At 41.1% G+C, this 17,833-nt stretch overlaps 1 protein-coding gene across 1 annotated transcript in view; it reads right to left on the reverse strand.

Annotated features, from left to right (window-relative positions):
• Positions 1–6,551, reverse strand: part of KCNJ15 (potassium inwardly rectifying channel subfamily J member 15) — a 108,504-nt gene extending 101,953 nt beyond the window's left edge. The window contains exon 1 of the mRNA XM_070943629.1: positions 6,433–6,551. Coding sequence (XP_070799730.1) covers positions 6,433–6,551 — 119 coding nt within the window. The remainder of the gene's footprint in view (positions 1–6,432) is intronic.
• Positions 6,552–17,833: the final 11,282 nt, after the last annotated feature.

A 17,833-nucleotide genomic window follows, 5' to 3' on the forward strand; every position in this document is an offset into this window, starting at 1 on the left:
AACCTATAATTTTATGATATATAGATTTCAATACCCAGAATTTTCTAGCCAGCCTCCATCCTACCTCAGACCTCCATCCATCTAATTGATGAAGTGCCAGCATTGTTTTGCAGGCATATACCATGCAAGTTCTGGGAATATATCAATTTTCTGTCTTTGTGTGTGTGTATGTGTATGTGTGTGTGTGTGTGAATGTGTGTGTATAAATTAGAGTGAAGGTTTCTGTATTTAACAAAGGATAAAGTAGAAGGAATTTGAACATTACATTTTAATTAAATTCCCTGCAAGCTGAACGAGTATTACAATAATTCCTTCTTTCACTATTTGATATCAAGAGATATAATCCTTGCACAGGTGCATTGTCTTCATATTACAACTTGGATTAAACTATAATTGTTCATCTATCTAGTGTTTTTATAATGTCTAGAGGGACAGCTATACTGATTTTAGAGTTGCCAGATATCCACTATTTGAGCGACAGTCCACTTTTTTTACATTATGTTCACTATTTTTTTTCACAAAATAGTGGACATTTTTTTTATTCAAAAGCTTTAAGATGAAATGGTATGTAATCTAAAGCTGTACAGTCTAAAAGAAGAAGGATAGGAGAATCATGTTTTGTCTTTTTTTTCATAAGTTAGTATGAGACAAAGATCGAATATCCATTGAACTCGATTCTCCGAAAAAATTAATGATGAGATTAAAATAAAAATATATCATAAAATTATGTACAGTTCACATTTTTAAAATGTATTGTAGCTTGTGTCGACTGACCTAAAATGGCGTCGAGTGATGAGAGTGACAGTGGTGAGATTTCGAATTCTTTAAAACGAAAGAGAGGAGTGTGCAAATACACCAAAGACTGGGAAGCTACTTTTGCATGGATTACCAACAATGAAACCGACAGAACAAATACGACGGCCTACTGTAAATTGTGTCAGAAATCGTTCACAATTGAATATAATGGTATAAAAGCTGTCACACAGCATGCAAGCTCAAAAAATCATTTAGATAAGGAGAAGATAGCTTCCAGCAACAAGCAAATCAATTCATTTTTCATTGTTAAAAACTCCTCTTTCAGTGAGAAAGTGACTGTAGCTGAAATGGCTGAAACTTACCATGGGATCAAACACCATATTTCTTTCTTGGCTCAAGATTGCGGTATTAAGTTAATGAAGCAAATTTTTGATGATTCAGAAATTGTAAAAAAGATGTCTTGTGGAAGAACCAAATCATCAGCTATTGTCAATGAGGTTTTGTATCCTTTTTCTATTGAGTTGGTTCTCAATGATCTTAAAACTGGAATTCCATTTTCTCTCTCCACTGACGCATCAAACAAGGGAAATCACAAAATGTATCCCGTTATTGCACAATATTTTACTTGTGAAGAAGGACTGTGTGTGAAAATTTTAGACTTTTATGAGGATTCTTTCAAAGATTCTACATCAATAAAAAATCAGCTGTGTCGAGTTCTTAATGATAACGAATTGGAAATAAATAATGTTTCAGCTTACTCAGCAGATAATGCATCGGTCAATTATGGAGTGAACAAATCTGTTTACCAAAAATTATTGCTGGAAAATGACAATATTGTAGCTGCTCATTGCAATAATCACATTTTACACAACAGCGCAAAAAATGCATTAAAGCAGTTATCTTTTGATATCGAAAATGTAGTGCTGAAGGTTTTTGCCGAATTTTCGAATTCTGCGAAGAAATGAGAAGAGTTGAAATCATTTTTTGAGTTTTGTGAGTCAGAATTCCATGAAGTTTTGCGCCATGTTCCAACACATTGGTTAAGTTTGTTTAAAGCGGTTGAAAGACTTCTTTTAAACTGGATACCTCTAAAATCCTATTTTATTTCTCTTGGATCTGATGAGTGCCATAAGGTTATCTGGAACCTTATTTCGGATCAGGAAAATGAACTCACAAAGAACGATGAACCAACAATTTCAGAATTGTATTTATATTTCACGCACTTCTTCATGTCAATAATGCAAGACACCCTACTGAAGCTGGAAAGCAAGAAAATTCTTGCATGTGATCTTCACATTATCATGTGTAAGCTGCGTGATTCTTCGCAAAAAAAATACGATGAGCAGTTTTTTGGAATGAAAGTTTTATTTGCCTTACATAAAAAAACATTTGTCTGAGAATGCCGTGCAAAAGTTCAAGAAAGAAGCCATCAACGTGTATCAAAGAGCCATTGCGTACCTAGAAAAGTGGTATAATTTCACTGATTCAGTATATGAGACGCTAAGTTGTTTCAATCTAATTGATCGCAATAATCCTCCAACTTTAGAAGAAATGACAAACATCTGGTTATTATCACCATGGTGAGAAGAACTTCCACCCAACACTCTCTTCGATGAAATTTCTGCCTTAGAAGAAGTTTATGTTCATCTGCAGGGAGATTCATCCCTTGTTAAGTGGACGTACTTTTTCAAGAAAGAGCCAGCTCCGAGTTTACTGATACTGTTCCAGTATTGTGCATCAATTCCAGTATCAAATGCAAACGTTGAATGAATTTTCAGTGTCATGGGAAATTTGTGGACTGACGAATGTAACCGACTCCTTGTACCATCGGTTCGAAGTGAACTTTGTATATTTTTTAATATTTCTCAACGTTGTACTGAAATTAAAGAATTATTCCTTAAACACAAAGAATTGATCAAAGCTGCGCAGTCAAATAAAAAATACACACGACAGCAAAGTAAAATGTAATTTAATATTTTACATATTATTATAATATATTTGATGTTTTGAATTTTAAGTAAAGTTTTGAAGTGATTATTTTAATACGTGTTAAAATGTTTGTAAGAAAATATATAATTTAATTGTATTTTTTTTTTACTACTTAACACCCCCCCCCCCCCGTTTGTCTGCTATTTTTTGGAAGCAGACCTGGCAACCCTAACTGATTTGCTCGAGAAAAAGAAAAAGACCTTTTCAATAACATAAAATTTAGTAGGTTTCATAAAGCATAGGTTTTGTGGACTTGTGCCATAATAAACTTAGAAGTCTTACAGTTGCCATAATCTTAACAAAGTCATATAATTTGTCTCATGCCTCCCAGACAGAGAAGAAAGAAATTCATAAGCAACTACAAAAGAATACCAAAACAATTATCTGGATAAACAATACATATAAAAAATAATATTTGCTAAATAAGTAAGTTAGCCTATTGAATAATATGCTGACAGGCAAATCAAGACATATTGCAAATACATTCTATATATTCTGTCACTTTTGGGTTTTTTTAATTACTACTATTATTATTCAGATTTGTTTTGTTTTATTTTGTTTTACAAGACTGGCTTGCTCTAGTTCTAGTAAAGCAGGACCTTTACTGTAGCCATTATTGCACTCTGTTTCTCTGACTCTGTTGTACTTGAAAATTCAGCCAGTGTTGTTGTTACCATGCCCTTGATATGGATTTTATGTTGTTTTGTAATGGGATGAGTTGTTTTCTCTGATGGAGATCCTATATGTACTTATTTGCTCTTCATTTTGTTCATAGTTTTAATGCTAACTATTTATATGTTGTAGGCTACCAATGTGATCGACACTGAGACAGCCCATAAGCTTGATTAAATAAATCTGACTCCTTGCTGATAAAAAAAAATTGAAACAAATGCTGCTTTTAAAAAAATCAACAAGAACCAAGAGCCTATCACAATAACTTAGAAAAATAAACACCCTTGAACTCAGCAAAACTTTCTCAATATGCATTAGATTGATCATGCAACATTATTATATGGTATAAAGTTTGGAGGCATAGGAAAAAACAGTAATACTTTCTCATACTTCCAAAATTAAACTAGGCTATTGAATCAATTTGAAAGCACTGAAAGATTGAATAATAAAACTTGTCTTCAATCATTAAGAATTTGCAGTTGGCCTGACAAACAGAAAGCTTTTTTCCCCCCAGTGCCTAATAGTTTGACAACCTTCAGGCTTGTTATTAAGAGATTATTTCATTGCATTTCTACAAAATGAAAATATGCCTGACACGGACTAGTTGAAATAAGAATTTAATTATGAACAATGTATAGGTGCTGTGAAAAAGCCAAACTTTTATGTCTAGAAAGTCTTTTACCTGATGAGAGAAGATTCTTCAGTGAGAGAAGAATGGGGTTCTAAGGGTTTTCAGTAGTGCTATTTTTACCCATTCTATCCCTTCTACATTTTTTCAATTTATGATCTTCAGCCACAATAACCATATTAATGCAAGAGCAGGCTAAGGAGAGAAGGAGAGAAGCAACCTAGAACTAAGAAGAAATTTCCTGACAGAACAATTAATCAGTGGAACAACTTGCCCAAGAATTTGTGAATGCTTCAACACTGGAAGTTTTTAAAAAGAGATTGGACAATCATTTGTCTGAAATGATATAAGATTTCCTGCCTGAGCAGGAGGTTGAACTCCTCCAAGATCCCTTCCAAGATCCCTTTGAACTCTGTGATGCTGTTAAATCTGACATACCACATACCTTCATCCCAATACATTTAACAAGGAGATAGCACATGCAGGTATACATAATGGATTACACACTAGATGCTATTTATTCATGGATAAAAACATGCCTCTGCAGAACATTTTGTAAAGCTGGGTACATGGCAGAATGCATTACTAGAAGGGCTTTTTAAAAAGAACAAAAAGGGGAAATGTCAAACTCGAAAGTGATTTGAGATTCATGGACTGTGTGCATGCTCCCATGACATTCTTGTTACACGCCTGAATGCTGGACATAACTCAGCATTCATGAGGCAGTGACTGTAGGCTAGCATTGACGCACTGAAAACAGATGAACTTTTTGCAAATGTTTTCCAGTCTGTAGAAATAAGGTTTTCCTCTTCTTCTTTGCTTCTCAATCGGAAGAAATATTTATATCTCATCTGTTAGTTCTTTGAGTGGGAAAACGTATTTCCCTGAATGCCCCTCTTGGCCAGCAGTAGCAAACCTCTGAAAGCATTCATAAACTTCAGGTAACTGAGAACAGTCAGAGACAAAGCAGCCTGGGGATATAGTGCTTCTAATATGAACTCTCAGCCATATCAGTTGTACAGCCAGTCCTCAATTTACAACCAAAATTAGGACCAGAATTTCTGTCATAAATCCTTGCAGTTGCAATAAGTCAAGTTGGACCTGATTTTACTATTTTTACAGTAGTTGTTAAGTGAATCACATGGTTGTTAAGCAAATGCAGCTTTTCCAATGCACAAATCACTAAGTATGTGACAGAAGGACACTGCAACCCTTTGTAAATGCAAGCTGGTTGCCAAGCACCTAAACTACAATAATGTAACTGCGATTGGTGTGAGTGCAAGTATAGGTCATAAGTCACTTTTTCCAAGCTTCTTGTAACTTTGAACTGTTGTTAAATGGATAGTCTTATGTTGAGGACTATCTGTAATATGACAGTACCCTTGAGCTGCAACAACAAATTAAATTGGTGTGATTAACTTGGTATAGGTGGAAAAAAAGAAACAGCTAGAATATGATAAATATCATAGGTAGATTCATTGTTAGTTCTAAAATATATTAAAGACTGATATTTGAAGCATCAAAATTGCCTGTTAATTCCTAAATTTCTCAGAGCATATTAGTTATTGCTTTAATACCATTCAGTGGATTTTGTTAAGATTCTACTTCTCACCTTATTGATCCAGGCAAAGCTCTCTCAAGCTAGATATAGAAAAGAATTTTAGGGATTCATAAAATCCTGACCTAAAGGGGATGAAAGCTTTTATAAGCTTCAACTTTTTCTACAGCTTTTACTGAAAACCTTGTGAGGAGGGAGGTGGCACCCTACAAAACAATCCCACTCCACAACCTAATAGCCAGCCTAAGATATATGTAATCTTCTTTCATTTGCTAGCATTGGGTTTTGGTGACTTTTTTAGAGTTTTGTCCTCCAATGGAGGTCAAGCTACTACACAGGTTGTAAGTCCCAGTTATTAGACCTATGACCACAACTAGGACTTGAATTTTGATTGTGATGCAGTCATTAAGTGAGTCATAATGTGATCACACCCTGATTTTACAACTTTTTTTGACATGGTGTTAAATGAGTCACATATTTACCTAAGTAAATCCAGTTTCTTCACATTGACTCTGTTTATTGGAAGCTGACTGGGAAAGTCACAAATGACAATCACATTATCATAAATACACGCCAGTTGCCAAGTATCCAAATCATGATCATGTGACTCTGGGGACACTATGAGAGGCATAAATGTAAACACTGGGTAAGACACTTTTTGAAGCACTGTCATAACTTTGAATGGTTGCTAAATGAGTTGTCACCAATCAAGAGCTACCTATAATGCAACAGGACAGAATATGTGCACCTTTCCAAGACCAAAACTAAAAACTTGCCTCATGCCCAACATGATCTTGGGGAGGCTTGCTTCTAGTGTCAGTCTGGTCACCTGTCTAGCAAGTGGCATTGAGCTTCCTCTATGGTAGCCACACACTTGTGCCACTCATTGTTCAGTACAATAGAGGAACTGTCTTCCATATTGGCCATTTGTGCAGCGTCCCCAGCCATTTTTGTGCCATATGAATACCACTTACTATTCCTGCTTAAGCCATAACTTGTAAGTAGGATCCAGCTGCTCAAGTATTTTAAGGAACAATTTGTCATCAGTCTCACACCTCCACATTTTCATAATCTGCCTGATAGATTAGTGTCCCAAGAATGAGACATGAAACATCTCTGAATATATGTCATGAGGTGACAGTTTAGACTTTCATTATATCAAAATTTCAACATTGTCCACTGCTATTTTATTTTTTTTATTTTATATCAAATTTATATACCGCCCTTCTCTCTGAGGACTCAGGGCGGTGTACAGCCAAATAAAAACATAGACTACAAACATTAAAATGCTATTAAAAAGATATATATAAATTTGGCCTCGTAATTAAAAAACAATGACAAACCAATTAAAAACATTTAAAAGTGTTAAGCCAGCCCGGCTTGCTGAAAAAAGAAAGTTTTAAGGGCATGGAGGAAGGCACCGAGGTCTTGGATTCTCCTTATCTCTGGGGGCAGTTGGTTCCAGAGGGTAGATGCCCCCACAGAGAAGGCCCTCCCCCTGGGGGTCACCAGCCTACATTGTTTGGCTGATGGCACCCCGAGGAGGCCCTCTCTGTGGGAGTGCACAGGTTGATGGGAGGCCGTCGGTAGCAGCAGGTGGTCTTGAAGATATCTAGGTCCTATGCCATGAAGCACTTTAAAGGTGATAACCAACACCTTGAAGTGCACCCGGAAGACCACTGGGAGCCAATGCAGCTCACGCAAGAGAGGTGTTGCATGGGAGTGCCATGCAGCTCCCGTAACTAGCCACGCGGCCATATTCTGGACCAGTTGGAGTCTCCGAGTGCCCCTCAAGGGGAGCCCCATGTAGAGAGCATTGCAGTAGTCCAGGTGAGGGGTGACGAGGGCATGAGTGACTGTGCGCAGGGAATCCCGATCAAGAAAGGGCTGCAACTGGCGAATCAGGAGAACCTGACAAAAGGTCCCCCTGGCCACAGCCATCAGATGTTCCTCCAAGGACAGCTGCATATCCAGAAGGATTCCCAGATTGCGAGCCCTTTCTGAGGGGGCCAAAGACTCACCCCCAATAGTCAGAGATGGAGTCATCTGACTATATTGGGATGCCGGGAACCACAGCCACTCAGTCTTGGAAGGGTTGAGTTTGAGCCGGTTTCTCCCCATCCAGATCCGCACAGCCTCCAGGCACCGGAACATTACTTCAAGGGCATCATTGGGGTGGCCAGGGGTGGAGATGTACAGCTGGGTGTCATCAGCGTACTGGTGGTACTTTACCCCAAAGCCATGGATGATCTCACCCAGCGGCTTCACATAAATGTTGAACAGAAGGGGCGAGAGAACTGACCTATGAGGCATCCACATATGAGAGGCCTCAAGGTCAACCTCTGCCTCCCTGCCAACAAAAGCTGCAACTGGTCGGAGAGAAAGGAGGAGAACCACCATAGCATGGTGCCCCCCATCCCCAACTCTTCCAACCGGTGCAGCATGATACCATGGTCGATGGTATCAAACTCCGCTGAGAGGTCTAACAGGGCCAGAACAGAGGAGCAACCTCTGTCCTGAGTCCTCCAGAGATCATCTACCTACGCGATCAATGCCATTTCCATACTGTGCCCGGGCCTGAAACCCGACTGGAACGGATCTAGATAAGACGTTTCCTCCAGGTACTGCGGAAACTGTCGTGCAACCACACTCTCAGCACAAAGCGAAGGTTGGAGACAGGACGATAGTTGGCTAATACTGCCGGATCCAGGGAAGGCTTCTTGAGGAGAGACCTCACCACCGCCTCTTTCAAGGCCGTGGGGAAGTAACCCTCACTCAACGAAGCATTGATAATTCCCTGGAGCCAGCCTCATGTAACCTCCCGGGAAGCCAGTACCAACCAGGAGGGACACGGGTCCAGTAAACATGTGGCTGCACTAAGTCTCTCCAGAATCCTGTCCACGTCATCAGGGGTCACAGAATCAAACTCTTCCCAGATAACATTCTCAAGACTATTCCTTGTCACCCTGCCCGAATCTACCCAGTCAGAGTTCAACTCCCCCTGGATCTGAGCGATTTTGTCATACAGATATTGTCCGAAATCATCAGCCCTGCCTTCCAGGGGGTCCTCTCGCGCTCCCGGATGAAGCAGGGAGCAGGTCACCCTAAACAGGGCTGCCGGACGATTCTCTGATGATGCAATAAGAGCGGAAAAGTAATTAAACTTTGTCACTTTTATCGCCACTAGGTAGGTTTTAATATGTGACCTTACCAGTGTTCGGTAAGATTCAGCAAGACTGGCCCTCCAACCGCTCTCCAGGCGTCTTTTCTGGCACTTCATCTCCCTCAACTCCTCGGTAAACCAAGGAACCGCAAGGGATCAGCACCGGGTCAGAGGCCGCAAAGGCACGACTCGATCCAAGGCCGCACCAGCCACCTGATCCCAGGCAGCCACCAGGTCCTCGGCTATGTCTACCTTCTTTAGTGTTACAAAACATATACTTTCTGAAATCTGCATTCCATTCTTTGTGCATTCTCCTACCTATCAATTACCCATTTACCCACAGATTAGTAAGCAAGTAAACATTATTACACTGTCATTTTCATAGCTCCTATTTATATGCTTTATATCCTTAACAGCTGCATTGTTCATCCAATATGAACTATCATGGATCATGAAACTGAATAGACAATTTAACTTATCTTTTAATTCTGCCTTTTAAGTCAAAACATTTTAACTTCATCTAGGCTTTCAAACCAGCATAAATTCTTCAGTCTAGAACAAATCAAACTGAAGCAATATTTCTTTATGTTGAAATATTTTTTATGAAATATAATAATATGCCATAGAACTGAATTCTAATGAAATCTCCTTTTGAGATGAGTGCTTTGGCTATTCAGCAGAGAATTATCAGGGTGCAGGAAGAACTGCCCTTTTCACTCAAAAGAATTAAGACTCTGACAATCAGAGGGCATCTCCACTGTTGATTTCTACCACTGCTTCTACTCTCTAGTCTCACAAAAAAAGCAGAGTGAGCTGCTTATGATTGTCCTTATGGCCACCACCTTCAAAACATAAGAACCATAAAGTTCAAGGCGAGAACTCTTGCCAATGGAGTATTAGAGGCAATCCCACCAAGAAGAAAACAGATTGCTCCAAGATTCTGTATAGCTGCAATTTTGTAGTGCGATCTGAGATAAATTCTAGTTTGTGCTTCCTAAGGAACTGTATAAGGTTGTTTTTGTTTTTTTTTACTGTTAGTTCAGGCAAATGTCTCAGAGGGATTCTCCCTAGTGTTTTGGAATGTAAAGGTGGGTGGGGAGAGATGTACATTCAGACTTGCAAGATTCTGTTAATGTGATTACAGTAAAGATAGAGCTAATACTCCTGGGTGTGCTCCTTGTCTGGACTACCTTGTAATAGTAGTAAAGGCCTGTAAAGGCCTTCATGGCATTCAGCCGGATTATTTGAGGGACTGCCTGCCCATTGGTATCACTTGTTTGTATCTCATGATTTATGATTGTAACTATGATTTATTATCTATGACTTATTACTTGGTTGTTTGAATGTATATTGAGATCTTATGCACCAGAGACAAATTCCTTGTGTGTCTAATCACATTTGGTCAATAAAAAAATAACCTATCGTATCCTATCCTATCCTGTCCTGTCCTGTCCCTCATTCTTTCTGCCTGATGTCCAGTTCAGTTGACCACTCCTGTTTCCTTCAATTAAACAGTGCCATCTCTCAGGACTTAGGAAATATGTCTTCTCTGTCATCTGACCTGACCTTTGAAGTAACATTTCCCCTGAAATTCATGTGACTCCTATACAGTGGTGGAATTCAATTTTTTTTACTACCAGTTCTGTGGGTGTGGCTTGGTGGGCTTAGTGTGGCTTGGTGGGCGTAGTTTGGAGGGCATGGCAGGGGAAGGATACTGCAAAATCTCCATTCCCACCCCACTCCAGGGGAAGGATACTGCAAAATCCCCATTCCCTCCCCACTCCTGGGGGAAGGATGTTGCAAAATCTCCATTCCCACCCCACTCTGCGGCCAGCCAGAGGTGGTGTTTGCCGTTTCTCTGAACTACTCAAAATTTCCACTGCTGGTTCTCCAGAACCTGTCAGACTTGTTGTACTCCCCCATCCTGGGTATTAAGGCAGACGTTGGCTGTATGTTTTATTTTATCTAAAATAACTGGATCCCATCTTCTTTTGTATTGTGTTTTTATTGTTTATTACATTGTGAACAACCCAGAGTCAGTTTGAAGTTGGATACCACCTAATATAACGTACATGCAAGTTCCCTTCCTTCTCTCAAAAAATTACTTAAATTCTTCAGTATCTTCAAATATACTTTATCTTCATCAGACCAGTAATGATGTTCTAACGGTCACAAAACAAACAAAAACAGTATAATTGAAAAATGCTTAAATAAATGCTAATTAGTTATTAACTAGGAGTCCTTTTAATGATATATCTGATTAGCAAATGTTGAAAATGCCTAAACCTGTCTGCGAAGGGTTTCCCCCCCCCCCGGCCTTTGGTGGAAATCGGAACCTAGATTACATGAACAGATGTGAAGGCACAGCTGACATTTTAAAATAAAAAGCTAGTATGTTAATCATCTTACTATCTCAACATAAAAATCAGATCCTATATGTATGATTGCCCCAAAATTATTTCTTTCCTATCCAATCAATTTAGCCCTTCTTCTGAAACAGAAGAATTATCTGCTCGTGTAAGCATAGAAGTTTATGACTTTGAAAATATGAGCAGACAACACACAAAATCCAAATATAATACAAACATAAAGAATGAAAGTTGAATATAAATATGACCCTTTTTCAGCCTTCAAAATCAAAATCTGGATGAAAATCTTTCTAAGTTCCATTTTTTAAAATTTAGATAGAAATGGAGAATGGATTTTGTAAAGAAAACCAGAAATGAGCTAATAAAGTGAGACTGATGCGGTTAGATTGAAGTATTAAGATGGTTGAATATCATAGGCCATTCCTCAGGATATTTGTCTGATGAAAAGGATAGATACATACTATTGAGGGGCATAGATGTTAAGCCTATGTATGTCCCAGTATCATTTGATATTGATCAGGATTGAAAGTGTTAAACTAATACTTGGGTAATCCATTTGGAATGTGCTAATGGACAATTAAGGATCAGGAACTAGGAAATATGTTTGAGATGAATGGGTGGGACATGTGAAATAACAATTTTCTCATAAGATATGCAGTAATAAAATTGCCATACTTTGTAGCTTTTTATGTACTTCTTACTTCATTAGCTTGTAAAGGATCTTTACATATAAACATGAACTAGCACAAATATGTCTAATATAAAACAAGCAAAGTTCTTTGAGCTGATATATAGCTAAATAGCTAAATGGCAAATAGCTAAATGGCAAATGGCTAAATGGCAAATAAAACAAATATATTGCTTTTATTGTTTCACTGCTTTTTCAAACCATTTTAAGAATGCTCCATCCCATGTAGTAACACTTTATGACTTAGAAAAAGAAACATTGTAATTATTCCACATTTTTGTCCATGTCTAATCTATGGATTTTTACAAGCAAATTTCCATAATAAAATGCTGCTTCATCATTTTTTTCCATGTCTTTGGCTCCACTGTGCCGTAATATATATGCGTTCTTGTATGCAAGTTAGGTTCAAAAAAAATCAATACAACAAAACATTCTTAGTGTGAATGCAAGAATCCTTACCTTCCCATTTGCCTATTGATTCAGAAAATGCTTCGTGTATATCAGGCGTGGCTTACTGTCTGTGGCATGGTTTTGTTTAAGATTTACTGGTTAGAAAGGAATGCAGAAGAGCATTCATTGATTCTCATCCACCACCAGCCCAGTGCAACCCCAATCTATGTTGTTTGAGAGAATCTCCCAAAGTTAAAAGAGAAGGACGGTAAGATAGGAGAGAATTGCTCCATCAGTGAAATTTTCAATTCCTTGCACATGATCAGAAGAATGACATTATATGAAAAAATGCTAAAGCAGAGGAAAGATTCCAGCCCAGCTTGCAGCTTTAAATTTGCTTATATATCAGAAGATAAAGCAGTAACAGCTCCTTCTGCCAACTCCTTCCCCCAGGTTCTCTTTCAATTTTAATAACAACATTTCAGGTACGCTACATCTCCAGGTTGCAATCTAGTAACTCCATCTGTTCATACATTTATAAGTTGTCACAAGTGTTGGCTGTAAAAGAATTATTTACAAATGAATATAAATACAATCTTTTCTTCCCAGATAACTGGCTCCAGCATCCTATGTTGTTTAATATGAGAAGTGTTTAACAATGAAATAAGATGCCAAGGTCCTTATTTCAAACTGTCCATCACTAGTCCTTAATTATAAAATCAGGCTAATTAAATGTTAAACCATTGCATATTTTGATTATCACTCATGCTTTGCAGATCCTAAAAGGGCATTGTCATCAAAGTATTAGCTAAAGGAATTAAATTTAAATCTGCTTCAGCTTAAAACAAAATCATTTCTTGTTTGCTGCAATATTCTATTTTACTTTAACTTGGACAGTTTGGTAACCCTGCCAAAACTCATGAGTCTTACTCATTTTCAAGACATGCATTCAGGAAATTTTGTAAGTAAGAAAGGAGGGGAAAATACATTTGGTTTTGCCAAAAGTAGTTGTGTGATCTACATAATCATATTAGTTTTGGGACAACAATAATCTTTATCTCATTGAATCTAGGGCTAACAGTCTATTCAAAAATGCTTCAGCATGTACTTCCAATAGAATAACATACAATAGGATATGTATCTAGATCCATTCAGCTGAATTGTTAGCTTGGAGCCAGTTTTACTTGCAATTATTCATTGCCTGTGGCAAAGCCAAGCCACAGCTTCTTGATCTCTCAGCAGTTTTCAGTACCATCAACCACAGTATCTTTTTAGATCACCTGAAGTGGTTGGAAATAGTAAGCACTGTTTTATGATGGTTCATCTCCTTTCTCTGTGACTGGTTTCAATCAGTATTGACATGTGAGGAGAGATTGCACCAGACTCTTTTTTGTTGAGTGCCACAGGGATTGATGCTCTTTCCCCTTTTATTTAAAATTTACACAAAATCGTTCAATATGTAAGGATACCCAGCTGTACCTCTTGATCCCAGATTAATTAAAATCCTAACCCAGTGTCTAGAGGCCGGGTAGGTTTGGAGGGGGGAGGGGGAACATCTCAGGCTCTTTCCAGACAGTCCTGAGTGGTTGGCTCTATATGCCTCCTCAACCCAGATACAGACTTATTCTCACTGGGGTTGCACTTCCCCATCTGAGACTAGTGTGCAATATGGGAATCCTTTCAAACATTCAGCTCTTGCACAAAGAGCAGGTAACAGTTCTGACCAAGAGGTCTTTGCATAAATATATATGATGCACCACATGTATGGACTGGGAGGTCTATCGGACAGTCACTCATGCCTTGATCAACCAAGATTAGAGTACTGTAATGGGGTCTACATGGAGCTGGTCCAGAATGCAGTGGTGCAGGGGCTGTATTATATACAAGTGATCCCTTATATATAGTTGGTGAAATGCACTGGTTATCAGTTGGCTTCTGGGTATAATTCATCATGCTGATTGATGTAGTGAGAAAAAAGAATTACTTTGAGGGACAGGAGGAAAGACTGTTTATTTTTATTTTATTTTATTTTATTTCCAATTTATATACCGCCCTTCTCCCTGAGGACTCAGGGCAGTGTACAGCCAGAATTAAGAACATGAAATACAAATATTAAAAAACAATTAAAATATATATAAATTTGGCCCAAAAATTAAATATCACAAACCAATTAAAACATTTAAAAAAATTTTCTTAAGCCAGCCCGGCTTGCTGAAAAAAGTGGGTTTTAAGGGCATGGCGGAAGGCACTGAGGTCTTCGATTCTCCTTATCTCTGGGGGAAACTGCTTCCAGAGGGTAGGTCCCCCCACAGAGAAGGCCCTCCCCCTGGGGGTCACCAGCCTACATTGTTTGGCTGATGGCACCCTGAGGAGGCCCTCTCTGTGGGAGCGCACGGGTCAATGGGAGGTCGTCGGTAGCAGCAGGCAGTCTCGAAGATAGCTAGGCCCTATGCCATGGAGTGCTTTAAAGGTGATGACCAACACCTTGAAGTGCACCCAGAAGACCACCGGAAGCCAGTGCAGCTCGCGCAGGAGCGGTGTTACATGAGAGCGCTATGCTGCTCCCATCACTACCCGTGCTGCTGCATTCTGGACCAGTTGGAGCCTCTGGGTGCTCTTCAAGGGGAGCCCCATGTAGAGAGCATTGCAGTAGTCAAGGCGAGAGGTGACGAGGGCATGAGTGACTGTGCAAAGGGAATCCCGATCAAGAAAGGGCCGCAACTGGCGAATCAGACGAACCTGACAAAAGGTCCCCCTGGTTACAGCCGTCAGATGTTCCTCCAAGGACAGCTGCATATCCAGGAGGACTCCCAGATTGCGAGCCCTCTCTGTGGGGGCCAAAGACTCGCCCCCAATAGTCAGTGATGGAGTCAACTGACTATATTCGGATGCCAGGAGCCACAGCCACTCAATCTTGGAAGGGTTGAGCTTGAGCCTGTTCCTCCCCATCCAGATCCGTACAGCCTCCAGGCACTGGGACATCACTTCAAGGGCATCGTTGGGGTGGCCTGGGGTGGAGATGTACAGCTGAGTATCATCAGCGTACTGGTGGTATCTCACCCCGAAGCCACGGATGATCTTGCCCAGCGGCTTCACATAAATGTTGAACAGAAGGGGCGAGAGGACCGATCCCTGTGGCACTCCACAGATGAGAGGCCTCGAGGTCGACCTCTGCCCCCCTGCCAACACAAACTGTGACTGGTCGGAGAGAAAGGAGGAGAACCACCGCAACACGGTGCCTCCCACCCCCAATTCTTCCAGCGGTGCAGCATGATACCATGGTCGATGGTATCAAAAGCCGCTGAGAGATCTAACAGGACCAGAATAGAGGAGCAACCCCTGTCCCGAGCCCTCCAGAGATCATCAACCAACGCGACCAATGCCATTTCCGTGCTGTGCCCAGACCTGAAACCCGACTGGAACGGATCTAGATAAGATGTTTCCTCCAGGAATTGTGGAAACTGTCACGTGACCACACTCTCAACAACCTTCGCCATGAAGCGAAGGTTGGAGACAGGATGGTAGTTGGCCAATATTGCCGGATCCAGGGACAGCTTCTTGAGGAGAGGCCTCACCACCACCTCTTTCAATGCAGCGGGGAAGTGACTGTTACCAAAACAACAGTCAGATAAAAGAAACATGAATCCAGTGCAAAACTGTAACCTGAGAAAAAAACGCAGACATGATTCTTTCTAGTTCTCACAAAGATAAAGGTCATAAGTGTATTCAGTTTCTGTTATTATAACCTTATAACCTTATAATAAAAGTAGTTTTGGGCTGCAAGACTTTGGTTTCCCAGTCTGGTAAACTTTTACAATTATTATATGATTTATTTATTTATTTATTTATTTATTTATTTATTTATTTATTTATTTATTTAATTTGTATACCGCCCTTCTCCCAGAGGGGACTCAGGGCGGTGAACAGCCAAAATTAAAAAACATACAAATACAAAAGTTAAGATAATTAAAAAGAATTAAATCATTAGCTTCCCAATTTAAAACCCCCAAGTCCATAAAATTTAAAATCCCAATTTAGAACCATTTAGGCTAGGCCGGCTTGGTGGAATAAAAACGTCTTCAGGGCTTTACGGAAGGTACGGAGGTCCGGGATCAGTTGTATTCCAGGAGGCAGCTCGTTCCACAGGGCGGGTGCCCCCACAGAGAAGGCTCTCCCCCTGGGGGCTGCCGGCCGACATTGCCTGACTGATGGCAGCCTGAGGAGGCCCTCTCTGTGAGATCAGATTGGCCGGTGGGAGGTTATTGATAGCAGCAGGCGGTCTCGCAAATATCCTGGCCCTAAGCCATGGAGCACTTTAAAGATGAGAACCAACACCTTAAAGTGCACCCGGAAGACCACCAGGAGCCAATGCAGCTCGCGCAGGAGAGGAGTTACATGGGAGCGCCACGTCACTCCCATAATCACCCGTGCGGCCACATTCTGCACCAGCTGGAGCGTCCGGGTGCTCCTCAAGGGGAGCCCCATGTAGAGAGCGTTGCAGTAGTCCAGGCGTGACGTGGCAAGGGCATGAGTGACCGTGCACAAGGAGTCCCGATCCAGAAAGGGGCGCAACTGGCATATCAGGCGGACCTGATAAAAAGCCCCCCTGGCCATGGCTGTCATATGCTCTTCTAAAGACAGCCGTGTGTCCAGGAGGACACCCAAGTTGCGAGCCCCCTCTGTGGGGGTCAGTGACTCGCTCCCAATAGCCAGCAATGGCACCAGCTGGCTATATCGGGACGCCGGTATCCACAGCCACTCAGTCTTGGAAGGGTTGAGTCGAAGCCTGTTCCTCCCCATCCAGACCCGCACGGCCTCCAGACACTGGAACATCACTTCGAGGGCATCATTGGGGTGGTCTGGGGTGGAGATGTACAGCTAAGTGTCATCAGCGTACAGATGGCATCGCACCCCAAAACCACAGATGATCTCACCCAGCGGCTTCACATAAATGTTGAACAGGAGTGGCAAGACGACCGACCCTTGCGGCACCCGCAAGCAAGGCACCTCGAGGTCGACCTCTGCCCCCCTGCCAACACAGACTGAGACCGGTCAGAGAGATAGGAGGAGAACCACCGCAACACAGTGCCTCCCACCCCCAATCCCCCCAGCTGGCGCAGCATGATACCATGATTGATGGTATCAAAAGCCGCTGAGAGGTCTAACAGGACCAGAACAGAGGAACAACCCCTGTCCCGAGCCCTCCAGAGATCATCCACTAATGCGACCAATGCCGTCTCCGTGCTGTACCGAGGCCTGAAGCCGGACTGGCACAGATCTAGATAGACGGTTTCATCCAGGTACTATGGGAGCTGTCGCGCAACCACACTCTCCAAAACCTTCGCAACGAAGCGAAGGTTGGAGACCGGACAGTAGTTTGCCAAAACAGCTGGGTCCAGAGAAGTCTTCTTGAGGAGGGGCCTCACCACCGCCTCTTTCAAGGCGGAAGGCAAGAAACCCTCTCTCAAAGAAGCATTTATAATCCTCTGAAGCCAGCCTCGTGTTACCTCCCGGGTGGCCAGTACCAGCCAGGAGGGGCACGGGTCCAATAAACATGTGGTTGCGTTTAACCTCCCCAGGATCCTGTCCACATCCTCAGGAGTCACAGGATCGAACTCAT

The sequence above is a fragment of the Pituophis catenifer genome, unplaced genomic scaffold (genome assembly GCF_029215685.1).
Source record: "Pituophis catenifer annectens isolate HBS135680 unplaced genomic scaffold, rPitCat1.0.hap2 SCAF_4, whole genome shotgun sequence".
Classification (NCBI taxonomy): Eukaryota; Metazoa; Chordata; class Lepidosauria; order Squamata; family Colubridae; genus Pituophis; species Pituophis catenifer.